Here is a 26,431-nt window from a genome sequence, read left to right as displayed (position 1 = left end):
GTTTGACCATCTTGCAGTCACTCAGTGGCCTCATCTGTTTAACAAAGTATTCTAGCGTTTTCTATATGTGAGGCTGTCTGTCCCACAGCTAAAGCTGGGACCAAACTGGGTCATTAACAGGGCAATGATCCTGAGCACAGCAGTAAATCTGCAACAGAAATTTCCTGATTGTACTTCAAAGAACTGAAGCTATTCTGTTAAAAGAGGCTTACAGCAAACAACACAAGTTCTTATCGTCTTATTATTGAATAATGGGGTGTACTTAGTGTCTATGCAGTCTATGAAAAACGAAGTACACCCCATGATTCCTGTATTGATGCATGCATATTTGTTCCCTCTAACTTTATTCATACTTTGCTTCTGAGATGTTTTTATTCAGAGTTGTTCCTCTGAGTTCTGAAACCTTCATATCATGAAAGTTTTGTGTGGGTGAATGGACTCTGTTTTTTCCAACTCAACTACTGACGTCAGCATCAGAAATATGAATGAATCCATACTCACATTTCCCTCTGTAGCCTGGAGTGTGTGCCCTGCAGCAGAGACAAGTTCTTTTTGCTTCTCACTCCCAGATTTCTTTTGCTTTTCATGCTTGTTGTCATCACACATCCAACAACAGGAGTTGAGAAAGTTCAACTTCCTATGGCGACATTTAAAGTCTTTATGGTGTGGAGTTTTTCACGTATCCAGCCTGCTGCATCGAAATGTGTTTTTGCTGCATATGTTTGATAAGGTGCAGCTCTCCTTTTAAAGTGAAATGGCTCAGGTGGATGGATGTGTTGACAAAGTGTGTGAACTTGATACAAGAGAGGCCTGTTCGTGTCTTGTTTCCCACTAACAATCAGAGTTTTTCTTTTAATCATCACTGCGACTTTCCCTCAGACAAACAAGCTGTGAGAATCAAAAACAAGCCAAAGGCAGAAGTCAGACAATGCATGCACAGATAAGATGCTCCCAGCAAATTTCATTTCATAGTGCTGCATTTTGATCGAACAGAGATCTTTTCAGGTGCTGCCAACGAGAAGCCACAAAGCACACCGAGGAAGGTGGTTGATCTGCATGATTGAAAGTCAATTTTTTCTCAGGCTGAGACAGTCAGAGAAGAGCTGAATAACACTGTCTGAGGAAAGACACATGCTTAAATTCAAAGTGTAAAAAAAGAGTACACAAGTAATATTCACTGATTACGTCTAATGCATCAACATGGTGAAATACAAACGCAGTTTTACACTGATGTGTAAGGGTGAAAAGTCGACATGAGCAACAAAGCATCTGAGAATATGGAAACATGAATCCGAGGTATGGTCTGCCTGCGATGGATGACCACCATCAGGCAGCTCAACCTTAGAAAAGACCTAAAGCTAGACCTAAAGCTAGAACTAAAGCTAGAACTAAAGCTACATTTAAAGCTATACCTAAAGCTTTGGGGTACCGACAAAGTTGCTTTGTGAATGTTTGCATTAACATGAGTGAAACAAGGTCATGAAACCAACCAGGCTTTAGACTCACACATTGGGAGCTTCCTGTCTTGTCTTCCTGGGAAAGCACTGACTGGAATTTTGTTGAAAGTCTTCAGAGTGTTAATTTTTGGGGCTGATTTTAAGTAACAATGATTGACTAAAGGCATTATAAGAAACCGCTACAGATCAAAAATTATTCGATTTTGTTGAAATACTGCCAAATCACTATTATCTTTAAGGTGAACACCTTAAAATAATACAGACAAAAGCTCACATAGAGAAACACTTCAAATCCACTTAAAAGAGAAAAGAAGGTGCTAGAAGAAAAAAAAGGTGGAAGAAAAGCTACAAATTATTGTTTTCCTTCACCATCATTAAAACCAGTTAGTTTAGATAAGACTTTGAAATAACTGTCTAAATTACTGTGCAAAATCCTCAAGGTGTCCACACTAGTTTGGCCTCCCTGGGCCAGTAAATCAACTTTTATGGTCTGTTAAAGAAAACACTTTTCTGCTTGAACAGGTGGAGAGGTGGAGGGGTGATGGAGGCTGTCACTGGAACCGTGGTAACAAGTGTAGCTGTTAACTTTAGAAAAGCTCTTCACCTCACCTGCAGTGACTCCTTCCAGGAATACTGGCCTGATAACAACAACCCAAATATGATCCATATTTGCATTTTATTTGACTGGTAGTGTTAAGTCAAACTCAGCCAGTAGTCCACCTTGGTTGGGTCAAATGTCAGGTGTGTTGTGACATTTGAGTCTCAGCTAAGCCATGAAAACTTTCTGTGACCCACTTCCAGTCCAGCTGAGGACTTGTGTAACTTTTAAATCAGTCACTTGGCACCTGTGCAAAAGCAGTGCTGATTAGGCCCAAATGTGTCTGCTCCTTGAAGGACAATGGGAATGTCCACTGTAATTTATACTAATAAGATGTCATAATCAACCATTTTGCTCATAAGTATTTTTGTTTTTACAGTTTACACATGAGTGGAACACCAACACTGTGGAACCGTCCTCCTCCCAGGTTTATGATGTTTAGCAAGACACTAAGATCCGCCACACTCCGACCGAGTACGAAATGAAGCCTCTCCTTGCCGTCTTGGTCCCATGGTTTTTTCTAAAGTTTTTTTTTCTTTTTTAATTGTTTGATGAAGGCATCGGATTCTTGGGCTTTTACTGAGGGTTTATTCCAAGCGTCCTAACTTTGGATTCTCATACAGGCTAAGTTTTGGATTTCTTTATTATTCAACTATCAGGTCTGATTCCGTGTGCTATTGTTGAGTCCCTGATTTCTGTCTTCATGTTTCTGTATGACCCTGTGCTTTGGTTCATGGGTCTCACTGTCAGTTATGTGTATTGAGTTCTGGATTGTTGTGGCTTTTCTGGATATTGGCATTTTTGCAGCATGTGGAGTGTGAAAGCAAAATGACAGAGTGATGGCTGTGTGATGGATCCATCTCAGACGTACCTCTAATGGGAGCCGACAGCTCTCAACTCCCAGATGAGCACAAACACTCACATGCAGAGGCACAGGCACACACAATAAATAAATAATTTACAAACTGCAAAGAAATTAGAAGTAGGAAAAGTTTATTTGTACCTCTAAAAGTTCATGCAAACACACACTGACATAATCCAGCCTTCCAGATGAGTAATGGCCCGTAGCAGCAGGTGCCTAAGAGGATCTCGGGAAAGATGCCAAGCGCTGCCCGAGTGCTGCAGCAAATCAGAGCAAACACAAATCAGCAGCCCGCCTGCAGCACTGAGATGATTCCTGCTCTGCAATCAGCAGAGTTTGCTGTCGCTTTAACTTTTTTTATTATACAAACGTTTCTCATCTTTAATGGTGGAGTCAGGTGAGGTGAGAAGCAGCTGGCTGCTGTTAATGATGTGTAGCTGGAAAGACACATCTGTTCTTTACGCAGCACAACGTGTTCATTAAAGAGGTTCACTGTGTAAAAGAAACACATGCACGCCTCAGTTAATTTATTTACTTGCTGACAATCCTCTTATTGTGTGCAACTTACGCTTTGATACAACATTTAAACATCAGCAGAGAATTTCAGGGCCAAAGAAGTGTAAATAAGTGCTAACAGTGTTGTGTGGTTAATGTCTGAAATAAAATACAGGACTTATGACCGTTATTATTAGTTGTAGTAGCATATTTGACAAGGATGTTGACCCTGTCCAGACATACAGTGGGGCAAAAAAGTATTTAGTCAGCCACCGATTGTGCAAGTTCCCCCACTTAAAATGATGACAGAGGTCAGTAATTTGCACCAGAGGTGCACTTCAACTGTGAGAGACAGAATGTGAAAAAAAAATCCATGAATTCACATGGTAGGATTTGTAAAGAATTTATTCGTAAATTAGGGTGGAAAATAAGTATTTGGTCACCTCAAACAAGGAAAATCTCTGGCTCTCACAGACCTGTAACGTCTTCTGTAAGAAGCTTTTCTGTCCCCCACTCGTTACCTGTATGGATGGCACCTGTTTGAACTCATCATCTGTATAAAAGACACCTGTCCACAGCCTCAAACAGTCAGACTCCAAACTCCGCCATGGCCAAGACCAAAGAGCTTTCGAAGGACACCAGGAAAAGTATTGTAGACCTGCACCAGACTGGGAAGAGTGAATCTACAATAGGCAAGCAGCTTGGTGTGAAAAAATCAACTGTGGGAGCAATCATCAGAAAATGGAAGACATACAAGACCACTGATAATCTCCCTCGATCTGGGGCTCCACGCAAGATCTCATCCCGTGGGGTCAAAATGATCATGAGAACGGTGAGCAAAGATCCCAGAACCACACGGGGGGACCTGGTGAATGACCTGCAGAGAGCTGGGACCAAAGTAACAAAGGTCACCATCAGTAACACACTACAACGGCAGGGAATCAAATCCCGCAGTGCCAGACGTGTTCCGCTGCTGAAGCCAGTGCATGTCCAGGCCCGTCTGAAGTTTGCCAGAGAGCACATGGATGATACAGCAGAGGATTGGGAGAATGTCATGTGGTCAGATGAAACCAAAGTAGAACTTTTTGGTATAAACTCAACTCGTCGTATTTGGAGGAAGAAGAATACTGAGTTGCATCCCAAGAACACCGTACCTACTGTGAAGCATGGGGGTGGAAACATCATGCTATGGGGCTGTTTTTCTGCCAAGGGGACAGGACGACTGATCCGTGTTAAGGACAGAATGAATGGGGCCATGTATCGTGAGATTTTGAGCCAAAACCTCCTTCCATCAGTGAGAACTTTGAAGATGAAACGAGGCTGGGTCTTCCAACATGACAATGATCCAAAACACACCGCCCGGGCAACAAAGGAGTGGCTCCGTAAGAAGCATTTGAAAGTCCTGGAGTGGCCTAGCCAGTCTCCAGACCTCAACCCCATAGAAAATCTGTGGCGGGAGTTGAAAGTCCGTGTTGCTCGGCGACAGCCCCAAAACATCACTGCTCTCGAGAAGATCTGCATGGAGGAATGGGCCAAAATACCAGCTACTGTGTGTGCAAACCTGGTAAAGACCTATAGTAAACGTTTGACCTCTGTTATTGCCAACAAAGGTTATGTTACAAAGTATTGAGTTGTATTTTTGTTATTGACCAAATACTTATTTTCCACCCTGATTTACGAATAAATTCTTTACAAATCCTACCATGTGGATTCATGGATTTTTTTTTCACATTCTGTCTCTCACAGTTGAAGTGTACCTCTGGTGCAAATTACTGACCTCTGTCATCATTTTAAGTGGGGGAACTTGCACAATCGGTGGCTGACTAAATACTTTTTTGCCCCACTGTACCTAGTAGTCTGTTACCACATGCTAACTGGCTGCTTAAATTAAAAACAAGACAAACCTGCCTCCAGATAAATAGTGAAACAGGAGTTAGGAGTGAAGTTACAGTGCAGCAGAAACTTTCAGTGAGTAGGAGAAGCAGCTGGTTGTGGCGACTGCAGGTTGCAGGTGATGCTGTCGGGAGGTCCTGCTGCGAATTCTCAGCTGCTGCTGGCTTCATGCTGCTAATCAAGCTGGCAGATGCTCGCAGAAGGGGTTTTACTACAATTAAAATCTATTTAAAAATCTATTATCTCTATCCTTTAAAAACATGAAATTTTCCCAAATAAAAATCTCTACCCCATGAAATTGATACTTGTGCGCTACAGCTTCACATGAGCCTGTTGTCTGCTGTGAAACTCAAAGTCCTGGGTGTGGGATGCTGATCATTTCTTTGACACGCGTCTGTGTGTCAACTTTGACTAAAACTAACAAATCAAATGACACAGAATTTAAAACTAACACATTCTGGTCAAAGGAGTGAAATGAAACTTCAAAAAGTTAAACAAGTCTTGAGAGGATTTAGGTGACTCCTGTGACAGCCAATCAGCAGAGGATATAATGAAGTTGACACACAGATGGCCCCCGGTCCTTGTTACTCTGCACCGGCTGATTGTTACTGACAAACTGTGTCTCGCTGCAGTGCTGTGACGTTCACGGCGAGTCACTGAAATATCAAAGAGATGCAAGCACAGAGAAGGAAAAAACCTCTGTGCACCTGAGGGGGAATAAAATCCTCCACCGAGTACTCCGTGTGGCCTTTTGTGTCAAACATCGTACTGCAGAGCTGATTTTCTACTTCTTTCTGTGTTTGCAGTGAGAAGGTTGAATGCACTCGGAGTTTAATTTGTGGTCATGAGGATTTTAAAAAGGGAATGGTGAAGGTCGGTGTGCTGCTCTCCTGTTTAAAGGAGCATCAGAAAGCCAGCAAGTCTGATGGGTGTGACCTCTGCCCTACACAGAGAAGCTCTTTGAAGAAACGCCGCTGACATTTTTTGCGTGTTTGTATCGAGCTGGGCTGTGACCTGTGTAAAATGCATTTGACTGACATGATTGACCTTTTTCCATGTGTCTCTAACAATCGCTGAGCATCAGACTGACAAGGTCAGGTTCCTCTCATGATGGCGTACGCTCCATGCATCTGCTGGTATTATAATCCTAAATCCATTCTTTGGAGTCTCCGCCCATCACTCATTCTGTTTTCCATCCGTTTCATCGTTGCTTTTCATATGCAAGTCCCAATGGGAGTCAAACTGTCAGTTCCATCGAGCTTGAGTACATTTTTACACCAGAGTAAACAATCGAGGGGCAAAACTGCTGGATTTACTGTTTTTACTGCGAGGATCTCTCATGTTTGCTTCTAAGCATTTCCGTGTCCTGCCTGACAAACAAAAAGCAGCATGAATTCATCTTGTCATTGTCAATCCAGTGTTAGCATCTTACCATTTTTAGCATTAGCAGGTGGTTTAGTAGGTTCAACTATTTGTGAGGACAAAGACAAGTAAGCCCATTTAATTTATGCTGCTCAGATGCGTTTGTGGAAAGAGTTTTATTCTTCACTGCGATGACTCAGTTGGCAGTTTCTGGTCAGATGTGGCTGAATTATCATCTGGTTTTCATTGTATATCCTGCCATTAGGTCTCATTATTACTAGCTATAAACCATTTCTAGTCATCCGTATGCTGACGACAATCAACTGTGCCTCTGCTTTTAACTGACTTAATGCAGTGAATGGTTGGACGGTAAATATTTTTATGCAGTTTAACACAAATAAGACTGAGTCTTTAATTATCATTCTGGAGCTCTTTCTCATCCACTGTTCAAGCTAGCGCACATAACTCTTTAACTGTTGATGCTCATAACAAGTTTCTGACTCGCGCTTACTTTTTCTATTTAAGACATATTCCTAAACTTAGGACTGTTGTCTCAAAAAGTGAACTGGACATTCTTGTTCTTGGCTTCATCTCCTCCAGCATCGACTACTGTAATGGTCTATTTTGTTGTCTGTATAATGCATCTATTAATTGCCTCCCAACTGTACAAAATGCTTTCAACATACTCTGCTACAAACAAGTGTCTGAAGAGGATTCCAGTCAGGTCTAGGTATCATTTTAAAATCTTAGTTCTTTCTTTTATGAACTTACGAGACAAAGCCCGCACTTATATCATTGATAACCACTCCTATTCTCCACGCTGGATCCCTGGGTCTTCTCGTGATTCCATGTACCTGTCTGAAAACTAAGCTTAGCTACAAAACCTTTCCCTCAACACTGTGGCATCCTCCTCTGTTCAAACAGACATTTGGGTCAACTCTTGTGGGTTTTTTTTTACTTGCTTTGTTCTTATGTATTCATTTTTCAGATGTATGTACACCTTTTTCAAATGTAAACCCATTAATGAAGGCAACTGTTTCAACTCTGTTTGCCTTCTGGATTCATTCAATACAGTTACAAGTGTTTAATACAGAAAAATGGGACATGCTGTGGAGAGACTCACCACTTCTGACAACTCATTAGTCAAAAAATTACTATTAAGTCCTATTGCCTTTTGGTGCGACTGATGAAGACCATAGAAACTTTGGCTCACAGAATCTGCTTCTAACTAATCAGCATCAGACTGTAAGAAGAAATGGCCTACATGAATATTTGTTTGGTGTGACGTTGCCTTAAAGTGAGAACTGCATGTTGTTTTCTGATCTGCAATCACAAACAAAACTGACTGAGGTTGTGGGAAGATTGCAGTCATTATTAAAATAAACCAGCATGTCTGATTGGCGGACGCTGACCCATCCATCCACTTCAGCATCCTCCCTGAGAGCTTTTATTCTGCTTTGGTCTCCAGAAAGGTTTATTCTTCATCTTTAAATACAGATCAGTCTCCATATTTATATGCTGCTCACTTCCAACAAATAATATGTTTTGGGCAGAACCATCAGACACAGAAAAAAAAGCAAAACCATAATAATGGAAAGCTTTTCATGAACATCCCAGCTGTCACAAAATATTCGTACTCAACTTGTGTGACAAACATTTTTTATGGTGTTCAGGGAGGAGATGGTGGGTTTTCTTAAATTCTAATTAGCCAACGCTGAGTTTTGCAAAAACACTCATTAGTGAGACAATCCATGCAGTAATGACTTTATCCTCCAAAGACTAAAAATCAAGCCAAACAAATGTGTGCAGGCAGGGATACACAAGAACTCTGAACATAGGTTGTATTATTGGAGAATTACATCATATAAATAAGCGTACAAGTTATACTGTGTGTGTGTGTGTGTGTGTGTGTGTGCGTGCGTGCGTGCGTGCGTGCGTGCGTGCGTGTGTGTGCGTGCGTGCGTGCGTGTGTGTGTGTGTGTGTGCTTGTGTGTATGTGAACAGATAGAGGGTTGGACGATTCAATGATTCAGTGACTGAAGACATTTGTCACAGCAAACCTAAAACAAAACATTAATACAATAAAATAAAGTAAATAAAAATAAATGTCCAGATAACTTTGTGAGAACCTGGAAAGAAATTAGAGGTTAAGACAGGTTTAAACCTTCAAAAGTTTACCATACTATAATTTATTTATATAGCACTATCACACTAAAAACAACACATGGTCAACCAAAGCTGTACAGCAGAAATATAAAGAGAACACGAACTACAATAAATAACTAAATAAATAACAATAAAATAACAATGTCAGTTACCCAGTGAGTCAAAAGCCAGTGAATAAAAAATTAGTTTTCAACCTGGATTTAAAAACCACCGCTGATGTAGATTGCCTAACTTGAAGAGGAAGATCATTCCAAAGCTTCGGGACCACAATAGAGAAGTTTCAGCTGTGATTTAGGGAGTGAGAGCAACAGCTGCTCGGCTGCCTGGAGTGAACGAGGGGGGACATAGGACTGTACCACATCGGACAAATATACAGGCGCCATTTAAGGATTTAAAAAACAGTAAAAGGATTTTAAAAGCGATCCTAAATTAAATTGGAAGCAAGTGTAAGGAAATCCGAAGTAATATGCTCAAATGTTCTTTTACCAGTTAAAAACCGTGCCGCAGCATTTTGCACCAGTTGTAGGTGTGACCAAGTCCCCTGGCCAACCCCTATTAAAGGGGAGTTGCAGTGATCCAAGCGTGAGGTTATAAAAGCAAAAGGTTTAAACAAAAACTTGAATAATGCAGGTGACTTACTTGGGAAACTGCCATTCTTGTTTAACTGTCACCTGGTTCCTGATTCTGAGTTTTTCTTTGCAAAGCAATTTCCATGTAAAATGTATAAAAGTTACAAATTTCAGGAAGAATAAATAAAATGCATGCCCGGGATGGACTCCAACACGCCCTTTCTAATACGTTTGCAGCAGTGCTCAGACATATGCCCCCAAAACCATTGAATGTTCTTAAAAGGGACGACCAACAAAGCATCGAGTATGTGTGGCTGTGGCCCTGCATACAGGCGGGAGTAGATTAGATTAGATTAGATTAGATAGAACTTTATTAATCCCTCGGGTGGGTTCCTCTGGGAAATTCGATTTCCAAAAAAGCACAGCACCGACAGAAGTTACAGAGTTACAGAATATTATATATATATATATATATATATAAAATACACACACACACACACACACACACACACACACACACATATATATATATATAAATACAGAGACAATATAAATAAAATATACGAAGGGGATAAATAGAATAAATAGGAATAAAAATAAAAATAAAAATACAAGTAGGCAGGAGTCACTTTAACAAAGAAAGACCTTTAGCCAAAATGAGCTTCTGCGTTAGGGACGTCCCCGGGGGCCAGGAGTGTCGAAAAAGGTCACTGTGCCCCCTCAGCTGAATTCTACTGACACACTATTACAGCTATAAGTAAAGGCTGTAATGGAAACAGTTAAACATTGAAAAGTTACTGGAGTAACAACATATCATAGTAGCTGAGTGTTTCTGCAGCAGTTACTGAGGAGGGCACTGCAGCTGATGGAGCTGTTGGAGCTGATGGGCCATCAAAGGCAGACTTTGGGAAGTTCCCTTCATTCCTAATGGAACCAAAAACAGATCATTAAACCACTGCTGGCTTTAAATCTTTAAAGACCTCACTTGAAAATTGCAAAACATCTGGAAATATGTGGAGGACACTCTGCACTCAGAGTCTGTGACAAAGACACACACCCCATCTTTGTTTCATACCAACATGTCTGTAATGATCTGAAACAAGAAAGTGAGACAAATATAGAAAAGACTAAGAAGTCATGAAGGGAAAGTCCTTTATAAAGGACCATGTCTGTGTTTTTAAATGCACCTTTAAGGTTTTTGTATTCGTGGCATCTTAGTTTATAATCTGTGTTTATGGACGTTGTGGATGTGTGCAAGTGTAACATAGTGCACATAAGAGACAGCGTGAATGTCCCCTCCTGCTTTTGTTGAGCCATTTGCCCCCCTGTCAAAGTTTGTATCCCCTCCACATGCTCTCATTGTGACCCTGGCCAAACTATAAGAATCAGACAGTTCAACATGCAGAAAGATCCTTTTCTTTTCCAAGTCACCTCCACAGCTCATGTTTCCTCTAATGAATCACAGAGAGGTCTGATCATGTGAGATCCAGTGAGTTCCATTTGAAGATGTAGTTTGGAAATCTTTCAGCTCTGTTTACTGAAAACTGTTTTGTGTTCAGTCCCTCCAGCTTGTGATGTCTCATCGCTTTAAATCCTTTTCTTCCAGATGGAGACGAGGAAGCGTCTGTCTAAGATCGTGCTGGTTTTTGTGGGCCTGTTCGCCCTGTGCTGGTTCCCAAACCACGTCCTCTACATGTACCGCTCCTTCCACTACCACCAGATGGATCTGTCGCTGGCCCACCTCGTCATCACTCTTCTAGCCCGGGTCCTCAGCTTCTCCTCGTCCTGCGTCAACCCGTTTGCGCTCTACCTGCTCAGTGAGAGTTTCCGCAGACACTTCAACAGGTCAGAGTTATTGAGGTGCTTTTACCTGAGACGGTTATGTTACCTAACCAGATCCCTGCACTGCCCCAGAGAATAGAGACAGATGACACTGTTCTCAAACATCTCACAAACAATAAGGTGGGCAAGTTCCCCCTTTAATATTTCCAAAGTGTGCACACTGGTGTGCTCCTGCAGAGTGTTATTCATAACTGCACTGCAGCATTTGGATTAGTAAAATGTTCAGCAGCACTTATTTGGATACACACAAAACTCCCAGAAAAGAAAAATAATAAAGAATAATAATAAAAATAAACATATGGAAAAAGCTACATTTGAATACATTTCCCTTGAATTAATTTTTTCAGTGTCTATAAAAGACTAACATCTCACTCTGCTCTCAGCTGCAGGTTCAGCTGCTCCCACTGAAGATGTCCGTCAGTCATTCAGAAATATGTCAGTAATTTTCCCAAACAGCCTGTCAGTGCTCTACATTTATTTAAAATTCACTGGTGCCAGAATTGTGTGTTATTCAGAGTTAAAGTTACAAATATCAGCTTCAAAAATCAAAATCATCAAGCAGAGGCAGATGCTTGATGTCAGCCAGCGAATGCAGGAGCTTCAGAGCTCGTCTCGGCTGTTCTGTGATATAAAACACGCTTAATTACGTGGTCATGTTTATTTTACGTCGACTACTGAAGAAGAAATTAGATTGAACGTATGAATGCTGCTGTTTGTCTTCACTATAGGTAGAAATGTTCACGGCATGCTGATTTACTGGACGCTGCTACAGCTAACTCTATTACTGCTCACATTAACTGCTGTCACCATAAAAAGGTGGAAAACAAGCAGAGGCTGAATGCTCCAGTGAGTCTTTACTACTTTACTGATTGCATCAATAAAATGTGAATGTAGCTGATTTACAGACGGTGGAAGGATACGGATGGAAATGTCTTTGCATGTCGAGGCCGCGCTTCGTCTGCGCTGCACGCCATTGGCAGCGTGTTTGTGTTGTTTTGTGCTCCGAGTGTTTACACCGCATGAAGCTGCAGTCACAGACTAATCAAAACTTTCTAGAGGACGAACATTTATACAAGACTGAGCATTCAGATAAAAACCACACAGCGAGTATTTCATTCTTCAGTCTGAATGGATTCTTATAACTTGCTGAAAAATAATCATAGCCTCGCCATTTTCTAAAACTCCTCCTGAGTACCCAATAAACCTCCTGAAACTCATCATGTTTCTGCCTCCGCACGATGGAAACCCAAATTTAAACTCTTCACCGTAACCATGGCACAGCCTTCCCAAAAAGCAGGAAACCGTGACCCGGGGACGGGCTTTTCTCTCATTCAGCTCAGATTTGCAGCAGGTCGTGACACCTCAGAAGCAGCAGAGACGCCGCAGGAAAAGTAAAATGTGCCTTTGGGATGCAATTATAGCTATTTGCCTGTTTTGAAGAATGTAACAGGTGAACAATTTAATTTGTCCATGTGTGATGATTTACTTCAAGTACAGAAATGTTTCTTCGCCTTTTGCACCCAGAGAGCCAATTAACATGTGTGCCTGTTTCTGAGGATTATGACTTTTGGAAGAAAAATATCTCCAGCACATGCATGCTTTTTAGTTTTTAATAGTTCTTTGGAAAGAGGCATTCATCTGTGGCTGACGTGATGCAGATTTTCCATATAGGCTGTAATCAGTGATTAATTATTGGCTAAAAAAATCAGCATAGAACTAAATTCTTCATCAGCTACTGTTGAATGAGAATCTCTACAAAAGAGAAGTAGAGGAAGTAAAACTGCAGACAACCAAACTGCAGAGCTACGATTTAAAGCAGGAACAGCCGACAGCAGTCCTGTGGTCCTTGGGTTTGATGTATTTAAGGAGATTTGAATTCTTAGTTTCCTGTGTGAGTTCTGTGAAGGTTCTTCTGTTACAGAAAAGTCAGAGTGCATTCCTGTTTTGATTACTCCTCATTATTATCCTAGAGCTTCTAGTTTTTGTGTTTTGCTTTATTTCTACTCGAGTGAAGAGTTTCTGTGTTTTCTGGTTTCTGCCTGGAGTTTATTGAGTTTAATGCCTTCACTGCATTTCTTTTATGTTGGTGGTTATCTTTTGGGTTGTTTCATCTCTGTCTTTGAATTGTTTTCTTTTGCTCCCCCATCAACCCTCTGTGCATACATAGTCCAGTCTTTACTCCCATGCTGAGTTTTTTGTTGTTGTTGTTGTTGTTCTTTTGTACGTCTGACTCTAGATGCAGATCTACATTTGTGCTAAAGTCTGAAAGAAGAACTTAAACACAGTGAATGTTCTCACATGCTGCAGACAGATTAAATTACACTGTTGTATTTTTGACCACCAGTAGTGGTATCGAGCAGGCAGGATCGTGTGCGCACGGTTCCAGATATTTAGGCTGATGGCAGTGACACAACGACGACCAGCAATGAGTCAGGGAAAGGCAGAAGAGAGCTAGCAATCCTCTCCTCCACAGCAGGTTTAAATGTTAAAAATTTGTTGAAACATGGAAAAAGATAGATGTGCAACCATTGCTGTGAGTTCTTTTGCCAAGACAGTTACTGAGTAAAACTCTGTAGTCCCAGGGCTACAATCATCTTCTCTATCACAGAGCTAATAAGACCTTTCAGAGATAATAAAGCAAAAGCACAAAACTCTTTGTAGTGGAACAAAGAAGTGATAAGTTTGAAATGTCAGCTTATGAAAACAGAATTCAGTGACATGAGTCTAATAAATGGAAACCAGACCTGATTTCTTTTTGCCCTTTCAGCTACGAAACTACGATCCTGTAAAACTTTAACACGCTAATCTCACATGCTTTCAGCTTCAGCAGACACACTGCATGTTCCCCACAAACCTCTCCTCATCTGTGAAATGGTAAAAGGGCTGGTGTTTATATCGGGATACAGAGGCTTACTGACCACTCAGAGGTTTACGCCTCAACCCACATTCATGCAAACTCCTAACAATAAAAATATCTGGTAAACAGGAATCCCGCCACTAACATCTGCACTGAGTTTTGCTTTCTTCTTCCTCCTTAGTCAACTGCGATGTGGTCGAGGTCCTCGCCCTGAGCGCCAAGCCAGCTATCTGCATAGCACCTCCCACATCCGCCTCACCTCCATCAAGAAGAACACGCCCACTGCTGCCCTCGCTCCGGCAGCCAATGGAAACCCCAACAGACAGGAAGTGGCTCTGTGAAGCAGGACGCTAAGAGTCTGACATTTTCAGCTTCACCTCCTCCCGAGTGTGAAATGTTGGACTATCGTAGGAGAGGTTTTCTGTTGCGGAGCAGCGATGGATGGTGGAGGGAAGGACAGCGGACACGAGTCTTGTACAAGTTGAATGGCTGCAACGGTCGCTCCTTTCCCATCAGAGTTATCGTCTACATCCTTACCTTGGCAACCAAACAGAAAGTGCCTCTTAGAAATACAAGATGGACAGTATAAAAACTAAGAACACTTTTTTCCAGGATGATTCTCCAGATTTATTAACAGTAACTGCATAAAAAATAAAGATGGATGGAATCAAATTTGTGAGAAAAGCCTCACAGACTTTAAAGCCGACAGCATGGCTGCAACGTTAGCATATCTGCAGCTATTGCTCGTTTTCTCTGTGCTTTGCTGCCGGGAGGCTCACCGTCAATGGACTCATCTAAAAAGCCATTTTTGTGTGTTGATTTCACTGAGTGGGCTCGTTTGTCTGCTGCACTCAGATAAAGGTTTCAGAACTCTCAGAGGAAAAATGTTCACATGTTATCCAAGGTCTCGGAGAATGCTCGGAGGCTACTCAGTGATGGGGTGTGGCCTGTCTTTATCCGAACTCTTCCTAAAACCACTTTGGAGATGAACGCACTTGAACCTGAATCTGTTTGGTAGCTCTTTGTTTTGTGGCTCTGTTGCTTGCTGTATCCACCAGGTTTTAACAGCTAACAGTCTTAAAACATTTTTTGTGAAAAGTGCTTCTCTGGTGCCAGCTTTAGTTTTTCTGGATGTCACATTACTGGAAGCAGCCTTAAACTCTTTAACTTGCTGTGTGTGTTGAACTCATAAGGACCTCTGATGAGAACAGGGTCTGGCAGGGCTGCTCTCGTTAGCCCTCTGGTCCTTGAACAATAACACAGGTGGTTTGAGTTGGAGGCCAGCGGGCATTTGTCCTCACCAAGGTCCTGCTTGTGTTTTCATGGAGCAAATCTCAAAGTGCTGCTGGGTGTTAGGAAAGTACCCAGTGTGGCCTATTTCTGCAGGCGGTAGCATCGCCAACCTGAGAAGCTCGAGCACAGAGTGTGATCCATAATCCTCTGCTGGAAAGCTGCGGGTCACTTTCTCTTGCTTCAAATTGAGTCGCTGGCCAAACTGAGGAAACATCTTGGGTCTGATTGAAAATGACTGACAGGCACATAGCTTAAGCTGCAGCTCTTGATTTACTCATGAGAAGGAAATGATCTTGTTGGAAGCGATGTGAGATCGCTGATTTACTTTAATGTATATTTGTACAGGAGAAATTCCCCTCACAGCCAACAAACAGCAGCTCTTGCTTTTCATTTTAAAATGAATGCTGCTGTTGCCATAGTTTTGGTGTTAAAAGGGGAACCTGAACCCGTCTGCTCACATCAGCAGAGTCTCTGTTTTACTCAGATTCCCTGATGTTTCTGTTTTTGAACTGCAGACTTTAATGTTGCTGTTGTTTGGCTGCCAATAAACTGCAGAGTCTTTTGAAAGGCAGCAAACTGTTCCTCCTGCTTTTCATGTCATCCGTCTCATTATCCTTCGAGCTTTAAGAGACTTTTGCTCTCCTGATAGGTTTGAAATGTCTTTTTCTGTGAGTGGTTTTACTTGCCGAGTGTAGTGGCACGATTCCAGGCTTTCATTTATATCGGCCTCCACAGCTCTGAGAGAAGCAGAAGAAAAAACTGATTTTTACTGAACTACTGACCCGACACACTTCAGCCCAATACTGGACTTTATTATTGGCTCAAATGTGATGCATACTTTGCAGTGCAATCTTAGATTGCAGATTTAAAGTGGATTATGATCACAGGTGACCTCCAGAGGTATTACAAATTTCACTGACATCAATATTTGGAGCTTTGGCTCACGAGAGTATTTGACAATGGAACCGGAGATGTAAGTGAAAAAAGGGAAAAGCAGATTGATTCCAATTTAAGAAGCTGTTAAAGCCACGTAGAAACAAGAGGGCTTTAAACGTGGATTCAGGGTGTTCTGGAACATTAATAAGAGCTAAATTATAGGAAGTGCTTTGCTTCCAAACATATATTATTTGGTGAATTAATTGTTAGCCTGCTTGTAGATAAATGCAAAGCATTGCCCTGCTGTGCACTTCATGAAGACTCCTCGGGTTATGAAGTAAGAGCGACTAGTTTGAACTCCCTTTTCCTTCCATAATTACTAACTAATTGCATCACAAATTTTTATGGACCTGTGAAATACAGAATTACACAGGCTTATGCTCTTGAGGACAGAGCTGTGACACTCATGCTCATTTTTGATCTCCTCAATGAATCCTGTTACCGACTGTTAACAATCAGGAGCAGCTCCTCACCCATCCATGGAACAAGATTACCATCATCACCCGACAATATCTTGCTCACCTGTAACTGAAGTCACCGCAGAATCAGATTTTGATAATAAGCCTTTCCTGGTGAATGCAAAACCTAACAGAGCTTTGTGCTTCTGCCTTAGCGTCAACAGCTGATGGAGTATCTGTGCCATATTTTCAAAGAGATGCTGTGACGTCCTGTTGACCGTGTTTTGGTGTCAGTTTTCTTCTCTTTTAAACTGAGTGTGTTTTCTTTGATGTTGTGCATGCTTCACCTTCCTGTGTTGGAAAGTCCTGTTCGAATGTCAGTCACAGAATAAATGCTTCTGCACAGGCACACACTCACACACCAATCTGCAGCATCATTGCCATATTTTAGTAGAAATAAATGTTTTTTAAAGGCTTATTTAAAGTGGAGAGAGGACAGGTTACAGGGCAGCCTGGCTGCTGGTCGTCACCTCAGGCTTGTAGCTTTTAAATTAGACAATCAAATGTAAGAAGCTGAAATTACAGCGTGCAGGCAGCTGTCAACGGGCTATAAGGTTCACATCTGTTGAACCTTATAGTTTGACCATGGCTCAGTTTCACAGAATAACCTTCATCAGAACTTTTATGGATTCAATCAGGCCAGTGATAAACCAGGCATGGCTCGAAACCCTTAACTAGTGAAAATATAGTAGTCTGTGTATGTGTGTGTGTTTTACGTCACCATTAAAGGGCAACAGTGCAGATGGATACACACTTCAGTTGCATCTGCTTGAGTCTTTTGTCGGTTTAGTGGAATGAGCAGCATCTCTGAGCCGCTATCATGTTCATCCTGTCACTCTGTACGCTGTCATTGCCGCCAGGGGTAAAAATGACCGTTTTGTCTTTTAAGGAGGCTGGTGTGATGACAGTCATGCCAAAACATCTGGGCATGGAAGAAAGAGGAACATTTTAGTTTTTAGTGTAGCTCAAAACGTTTTAAAGAATTTCAATCTACAAAGAATTAGAAGAACGCTCGCAGAAGGCTACATACAGCAAGGCTTCTGTCTGTTTCTTAAAGTTTAAAAAAAGTGACTCATATCCATGTTAAAAATTAAGTTCCACTTTTTCTCTGAGCTTTGGAAAGCTTGTTTTTTCCCCCTGAAATCTAGCTGCAGATTGTCAGATCTGAGAACTAAAGGTTGATGATTGGTGTTCTTGCCTGAAAAGGGACTCAGATAGTCAAACCGCTTGTTGCAGCTCTAATTCCACGTCTCGGCTCATTAAACCAAATATTAATTGTCCAATCAGTTTATGTTCCAGTGCCAAGATCTCTCCACAATATGTGTTTTTTCTCAGATATAAAGAACCACTGAAAGGAATCGAGCAGTTAATCTGGGTTCATGTATCACGCCTGCTTTGTTGAATTGCTGACTGTGAGGAAAGCTGTCAGCCTGTTCTGTGCCTGCAAACTGCAGAGCACCTCAAACTTGACCTGAAAGGAGCATTTGAAGGAGTGTTTCCCAGCTAGCTGCCCACCCTGGGTTTCTGTTCAGAAACGTAATCTGTTGGACGAGCTTGTATATTTCTAACTTTATAAAAGGATCAGCTACACTCTGTCAGAGTTTCCACAAACTGAAACCAGAATTTGAGACTGATTGAATGTTATTAAAATGGACCAGGCCTTAACAACTATTTAATCGGATTATTTAAGCATTATTTAAGCACTGTGTGATAACAGCAGCTCCCCCACCACATCCAATCATAGCAATCTATCAAACTGTGTCCATGACAAAAGTAATGAGAAAGAGCTGTTCCGGTCCTGAAATCTGAAATCCTTCCTTCTCTGTTTCACCTTTTTGACTTTGCTCTGTTTGTCTCTGCAAGACTTCACTTTCTCTAATCATTCTTCTGTTTATAGGACGTCTGTCTGTCTCTTTAAAACTATCCAGTTTCTGACAGGAGACTACAGAAAAGGAAAGCAGTGGCTGTTTCTAGGTTCTCAGGTCATGATTTCTAGTGTCATCTTGAGACTTTTTGTTTATCTCTACCAAATACCCAAAGCTCTTTGAAAAAAACAAAGAAAAAAGTATGCTATCTGCTCAGACAGTAACTATGAATACCCGCACCAACCGACACCACCTGTGTGTGTGGATGCGTCTAAACATCAACTGTGTGGGGTTGCAGGGAAAGTAGGACCCAAATGCAGGACTCTCTGTAATGAACACAGTGCATTTATTTACAGTGAGGTAAATATTAACGCAATGATAGATCCCCGTGTGTCCCCGACTTCTATGCCGTGTCTTCTCCCAGTGTCCGTGCTCCGTGTTTCCCTCTCGTTGGGAAATCACAGACGCAGCCATTAGTACATTCACAACGGCAGCAAACTCACACTTACTGACTGTCTTGCTTAGAAACTAACGGGAATTCTTGCAACGATCCGGCATCGACGCAAGGTCAGCCACTCTCCCAAGTAACTCCCACAGACGAGGCTGATCCGCTGCATGTCCCGGTGGGACACACTCTCTAGACCTGTTTCCCAGGAAAACCAGGACATCGCCACACACACACACGTACACACACACACATGCACCCCCCCCCCCAGTAAAAGGGATAACGAGGGACAACAGTGCAATACATAACCAAGGCAGGTCACCGTGTGAGGACTGCCGGCCCAAGACAACCCTCCTGCATATTTGTCACATTTACATGCTTCAAATCATCAAATAAATTCATATAGATAACCTGAGTAAATATAAAGTCATCCAAGCCTACCTGCCCTGTATAAAAAAGTAACTGGTAACGGGTATTTCACATCACTGTGGAGGAATTTTGGACCACTCTCTTTGTGGTGTAAGTCCAGACTTTGACTTGGCCACCCCAAAATCTTTGTTTATTGATCATTATCCTGCTGCATAACCTGACTGCTTGAGGAAATTCTCCTTCAGTATTTTCTGGTATGGAGCAGAATTCATGGTTCCATCAGTCACATCAAGTCATCCTGTCACGGCGGGGTGCGCCGATGTGTGCGGAAACAGGACCCAAAAGCAGATGATGACGAGGAATAGTAATGATTAACAGAAAAGTGAACCTTTATTGCGATGACGGCAGGAAATGAACCAAGAGACCAAAGCAAACAGGCAAAACACTAAGAAACAAAACACTGAAGGTACTAAGACCAAAAACTATAACTATGACCGAGGTGGAAAATAAACAGGCTAAGACTATGACTATGACTGTAACTCTGGTGAGAATAAACAGACGAACTGACAATGGCATGAAGAAAACAAAAGGCTTAAATACAGACATGAGGTGATCAGGGGAAGTGGCGACACATGGGGGAAAACAGCTGACAGACATAAACCTAATGACAGGACCAGGAGAGGAAAGCTAAATACAATGAACAAAGAACACATGACATTGTCAGAATAAAACAGGAAATGACAACACAACTTAACAGACCTAATACGTGATGAAATAAATAGAAAACCCCAAAACATAGAAAACCCAGGAACAATAACTGCCTAAACTAAAGGCAAATAGGAAATAACACAAACTAATAACATATCAAAAAATACAAAGAAAACTCAGAGTGCTGGGTCGGAGACCCAGCCTGTGACAGAGCCCCCCCCTTAAGGGCGGATTCCAGACGCCCTAAAACCTCGAAAAACAAAACCAAAAACAACCCACCAAGGGCGGGCGGTGGGGGTCCAGGACGGAGGGCCAGAAACAAGGCCAAAAAAAACCAAAAACAAAACGTCCATCAAAATCACAGGAGCGCAGGGAACAGTTCATGACTCCTCAGGGGGCCGACCCGGAGGGTGACGGTCCAGAAAGTCATAGTTCATGTGATCAGGGGGCCGTCCGTGCGGACGGCAACGGCGGCGACACGGAAACGGTTCAGGGGGCCGACCTCGACGGCGGTGACGTGGAAACAGTTCAGGGGGCCGGCCGTGCGGAAGGCGACGGGGCGGGAACCGTTCAGGGGGCCGGCCGTGCGGAAGGCGACGGCGGCGCCCAAGTGTCAGGCGTACCGGCCGAGGCTTGGAGGGCACAGGACCAGGTGACGCTGAAGCAGAGGCTGAGGCCGGACCAGGCGTAGCAGAAGCAGAGGCTGAGGCCGGACCAGGCGTAGCAGAAGCACAGGCAGAGGCCGGACCCGGCGTAGCAGAAGCACAGGCAGAGGCCGGACCCGGCGTGGCTGAAGACTCTGACGAGGCCGGACCAGACGAGGACGAAGACTCTGACGAGGCCGGGCCAGACGAGGACGAAGACTCTGACGAGGCCGGGCCAGACGAGGACGAGGACGAAGACTCTGACGAGGCCGGGCCAGACGAGGACGAGGACGAAGACTCTGACGAGGCCGGGCCAGACGAGGACGAGGACGAAGACTCTGAGGCTGGGCCAGACGAGGACGAGGACGAAGACTCTGAGGCTGAAGCCGGAGCCGGACCAGGTGGAGCAGGAGCAGCTGATGCAGAGGCCGGACCGGGCGAGGATGAAGGCCCTGAGGCTGCGGCTGACGAAGCACAGGCTGGAGCTGCGGCTGACGAAGCACAGGCTGGAGCTGCGGCTGGCGAAGCACAGGCTGAAGCTGGACCGGGCGAAGCACAGACCGGAGCTGGTCCTGGCGTAGCAGAGGCAGAACCAGGTGACAGTGAGGCAGCCACAGGTGGTGAAGCAGAAGGTGGCCAGACGGGCTCCTCAGGCCCCCCAGCAGACGTGGCATGAGGCCGGAAGGGCTCCTCGGGCCCCCCAGCAGACGTGGCATGAGGCCGGACGGGCTCCTCGGGCCCGCCAGCTGACGTGGCATGAGGCTGGACAGGCTCCTCGGGCCCGCCAGCTGACGTGGCGTGGTGCTGGACGGGCTCCTCGGGCCTCCCAGCAGACGTGGCTTGAGGCCGGAAGGGCTCCTCGGGCCCCCCAGCAGACGTGGCATGAGGCTGGATGGGCTCCTTGGGCCCTCCAGCTGACGAGGCATGAGGCTGGATGGGCTCCTCGGGCCCTCCAGCTGACGAGGCATGAGGCTGGATGGGCTCCCCGGGCCCTCCAGCTGACGAGGCATGAGGCTGGTGTGGTTCTCCTGAACCTTCAGCAGACGAAGCATGAAGCTGGCTGGATTCCCCTGAACCTCCAGCAAACGAAGCCTGAAGCTGGCTGGATTCTTCTGAACCTCCAGCAGACGAAGCATGAAGCTGGCTGGGTTCTCCTGAACCTCCAGCAGATGAAGCATGAAGCTGGCTGGGTTCTCTTGAACCTCCAGCAGACGAAGCATGAAGCTGGCTGGGTTCTCCTGAACCTCCAGCAAATGAAGCATGAAGCTGGCTGGGTTCTCCTGAACCTCCAGCAAACGAAACATGAGGCTGGCTGGGTTCTCCTGAACCTCCAGCAGACGAAGCATGAAGCTGGCTGGGTTCTCCTGAACCTCCAGCAAATGAAGCATGAAGCTGGCTGGGTTCTCCTGAACCTCCAGCAGACGAAGCATGAAGCTGGCTGGGTTCTCCTGAACCTCCAGCAGACGAAACATGAGGCTGGCTGGGTTCTCCTGAACCTCCAGCAGACGAAGCATGAAGCTGGCTGGGTTCTCCTGAACCTCCAGCAAATGAAGCATGAAGCTGGCTGGGTTCTCCTGAACCTCCAGCAGACGAAACATGAGGCCGGACGGGCTCCCCGGGCCCTCCGGCTGACACTGAAATTGGCTGCACCAGCTGTACCTCCGTCTCCGGCTCCAAACCGGCCTGGATAGCAGTCCCACAGCAGCTTAGCTGAGCCTGATGGCTAGCTTTTCCAGGGCAAACAGTCTCTGTATAGCCGGGTTGCGTTTGTGATACGGGGCGTCGGTGGCGCGCACGCCGCTTTTTCTTAGGAGTGGAAGACGGCGGAGCGATGGGTGGAAGTCCCTGGTAACTCCGAGGTCCCCCGAGAGCCAGTCGAGTTCCCCGGAAAGAGTGCTCGTGCTCCGGAATGAGCCACGGCTTCCACCGGAGCTCCTCCTCCAAGAGAGCGCAGAATATAGACTGGCGCTCGTCGTCGTCCAAGTCTATGGTGTGCGGCGCTTCCTCGCGCTGAACTGTGACAGGAGTATGGCGAGACTGTGATGAGGGCGTGGAAACTGGTGAGCTGAGAGGTGGTGACGCTGCGGCGAATCTCAGCGAACCGACACGAACACACTCAGGTTCCGGAGGCAGCAATGGAGATGACTGATTGTGGGGTTGTTGTGACTGGTGGGTGCTGGAAGCCATTTCCTGACTCGACATTCCCTGGGCCTGCAGCATCTCCTTTATCCTCGTAAAGGCATCAACTATGGCAGGTGAGTCTGGGAGCTGGAGAAGGCGGGGATCCCTCTCCATAATAGCTTCAGCAGCGTTAATCATTACCAGCTTGCTCTTCAAATCGGGCGCTGTAAAGAAGCGGTCGAGGATCGCTTGGATCCGAGCAGTCTCCTCCAGACACTCGGTGAGAGCAGAATCCGCTGGGTCCATGACTGGTCAGTTCGTTCTGTCACGGCGGGGTGCGCCGATGTGTGCGGAAACAGGACCCAAAAGCAGATGATGACGAGGAATAGTAATGATTAACAGAAAAGTGAACCTTTATTGCGATGACGGCAGGAAATGAACCAAGAGACCAAAGCAAACAGGCAAAACACTAAGAAACAAAACACTGAAGGTACTAAGACCAAAAACTATAACTATGACCGAGGTGGAAAATAAACAGGCTAAGACTATGACTATGACTGTAACTCTGGTGAGAATAAACAGACGAACTGACAATGGCATGAAGAAAACAAAAGGCTTAAATACAGACATGAGGTGATCAGGGGAAGTGGCGACACATGGGGGAAAACAGCTGACAGACATAAACCTAATGACAGGACCAGGAGAGGAAAGCTAAATACAATGAACAAAGAACACATGACATTGTCAGAATAAAACAGGAAATGACAACACAACTTAACAGACCTAATACGTGATGAAATAAATAGAAAACCCCAAAACATAGAAAACCCAGGAACAATAACTGCCTAAACTAAAGGCAAATAGGAAATAACACAAACTAATAACATATCAAAAAATACAAAGAAAACTCAGAGTGCTGGGTCGGAGACCCAGCCTGTGACACATCCTGAAGCATCAGAGAAGCCATCACACTACCACCACAGTGTCTGACTCCTGCTGTGATGTTCTCTGTATGAAACGCTGTTAGTTTGATGTAGATGTAACGGGACTCAAACCTTTCAGAAATTTCAGCTTTTGTCTCGTCAGTCTACAGAATAAAAATCCCAGAAGTCTCGGGGATCATCCAGATGTTTGGTGGCAAATGTCTTTGTGATCTTTTTGGTCAGCAGTGGTTTTTCTCCCACGGAGGCCATTTTTGCCCCGTCTCTTTCTTACTGTTGAATCTGACCTTAATTGAGTCTGCAGGTCTTTAGATGTTGTTCTGGGTCTTCTGTGACCTCCTGGATGAGTTGTCCATGCGTTCTTGGAGTAATTTTGGTAGGCTGGTCTAAGGAGCCTGGAAAGATACCTCTTTAAGTCTTGGACCTCTTTAAGTTTCTTGAGGACGTTTCATCTCTCATCCGAGAAGCTGCTTCAGTTCTGAAGAAGGGGCCAGATGTAATTTTGGCACTCTGGTCACTCCTAGGAAGGTTCAGCACTGTTCTCTGAATTCACCATTTGTGGATAAAGTCTTTGTACACCTTTCCAGACTGATAGATGCTATTGACTTTGTTTATCAGATGTCTCTTTAGATCGTAACATGATGTGGTGCTTTCTGAGATCTTCTAGCCGGCTTCACTTTGTCAGACAGGTTCTGTTTTAGTTGATTTCTTGATTCAGTGGGTCTGACAGTGTCAGGGTTGCTGGGTCGTTGACCCAGTATTTTCAGTTCACGTTCACTGTTTATCTACTGCCTGTTCCACTTCCTGTTTTATTGTGTTAGCCTTGGTCTGTGTGCATTATGTTCAGTCCTCTTCCCATATATCATTAGTTCATTAGGTTCAGCTGTTCACTCACCTGTCTCCAATCGTTGTCATTGTTAATCATGTATTTAAGCCCTCTCTTCCCTTCAGCCCTTGTCGTGTCATTGATGTTATGTTGTCGTTCCTGTTAGCGCTCAGTTATTCAGCCAGCCACTCAGTCTTTCAGTCAGCTAGTCAGTTCTGCTGTTCCTGCTTTGTTCATTCACCCGGTCCAATAAATCCTCATCATTTCTTCACTGTGAGTTCTGCGTTTGGGTCATCTCTTCCACGCCTCCACACACAACCCCTGACAGACAGAAATCAGGCCTGGGTGTGGTTGGTGAAACTGAACTGCAGGATATATCATCATCTGAAAGGTGATACATATGCAAAAACTAAGAAATCAGAAAGGGGGTACATACTTTTTCCCAGCACTGTAGGCTGATCATGTGGTTTAGACTTAAATATGGCAGAAATCGAGCATGAATGTGAGACGGCAGTTTGCCCAGGTGTACTCTGTCATTATATTATTATTTTGTATGTTAAATAGTAACTGTCTTTAAAAGATGAAAATAGCAGCAGAAATGGTTTGTTGAAGCATCAACATGAGGATTTTTTAAGCCACTTTGAATCGGTGATTTGAAATGGGCCTGAATCACTGTTGGACCAGTATGAAGTGGAGGAAGTCCAGTTTTCAGCTTCGTTTTTCTCCTCAGTTTGCTAAAAAAATACGATAAACATCTGCAAAGGATCATTCTGGTCAATGCAACAGAAACACGATGATGCTGTGGGCAACTTGGGTTAACTTGGGTGTATTGGTGTTTATTTCAGCTAATGAGTAATGATCTGTAGCAGGAAAACGCCAAGGATGAATGATATGATTAAAGCGTCACTGAGAATTCTATTTTTTTCAACATGTACTTCATGGATAAAAACACTGGGCCACCTAGACGTTACCATGGAAACCCACTATGAAGCACCCAGCTCACAGTTTCTGTGCTGATGTTAATGCTGAAGTGATACCACTTCCAGCTGATCATGGAATATCTTACAGGGACAGAAATCCAGTTAAGCTGACTTGTTGTACTAGTGGCATCCTGTTACAGCACCACACTTGACAATTTGTCTACATTAAAACTAAGAAACAAAATGACTTGTGCGCATCATAGTACTCAAGTTTTTAGTCTTTAAAGAAAAGGAGAACTTGGATGTCGCTCAGTCTGCAGGGAGCAGGAGCTGTGCAGCCTGGGTGGAATTAACATGGATGAAGGGGTGAGTCGCCCTCCATCCCATCATGCTTCACTATACTAACTTAAAGCAGTAAAAACTGCTTTGCTTATTTCTTTCATTTTTGGTCACACTTGAGATCACATTGTGGATGAGGCTGCTCAGGCCATCAAATATATGGCCTGAATGTAATTGAAAACTCATGCGGTGCTGAATGCATATTCACATTATCTCTCATAGGAGAGAGCTGGAAACAAGGTGCTGCATGCTCGTATATTACCTCCGTGCAGCTGATAATGAGATGATTTTAAAACAGTTCTGACAGAGAATATCTGGGTGAGAACATTTAGGTCCAAGAAATCTCCCTCTTCATCATTTCATTTATTTAACAAGCACTGTGTTCATCGATCCAGAGGAAAGTAGCAGTGCATGAGCCACAGTTTGCCCTATAGGCAAATTTTAATCTTCTGTCCTCAGCCACAT

At 43.9% G+C, this 26,431-nt stretch overlaps 1 protein-coding gene across 1 annotated transcript in view; it reads left to right on the top strand.

Annotated features, from left to right (window-relative positions):
* The window catches only part of nmbr (neuromedin B receptor), a 74,196-nt gene extending 59,754 nt beyond the window's left edge, over positions 1 to 14,442 (top strand). The window contains exons 4-5 of the mRNA XM_085371900.1: positions 11,009 to 11,247; positions 14,283 to 14,442. Of these exons, the coding sequence (XP_085228026.1) occupies positions 11,009 to 11,247; positions 14,283 to 14,442 (399 nt within the window). The remainder of the gene's footprint in view (positions 1 to 11,008; positions 11,248 to 14,282) is intronic.
* Positions 14,443 to 26,431: the final 11,989 nt, after the last annotated feature.

The sequence above is a fragment of the Diplotaxodon limnothrissa genome, linkage group LG15 (genome assembly GCF_057381915.1).
Source record: "Diplotaxodon limnothrissa isolate DT_005_m linkage group LG15, D_limnothrissa_male_GT1.1, whole genome shotgun sequence".
NCBI lineage: Eukaryota > Metazoa > Chordata > Actinopteri > Cichliformes > Cichlidae > Diplotaxodon > Diplotaxodon limnothrissa.
The sequence above is the reverse complement of the archived record's forward strand: the minus strand, read 5'-3'. Positions and strand labels throughout refer to the sequence as shown.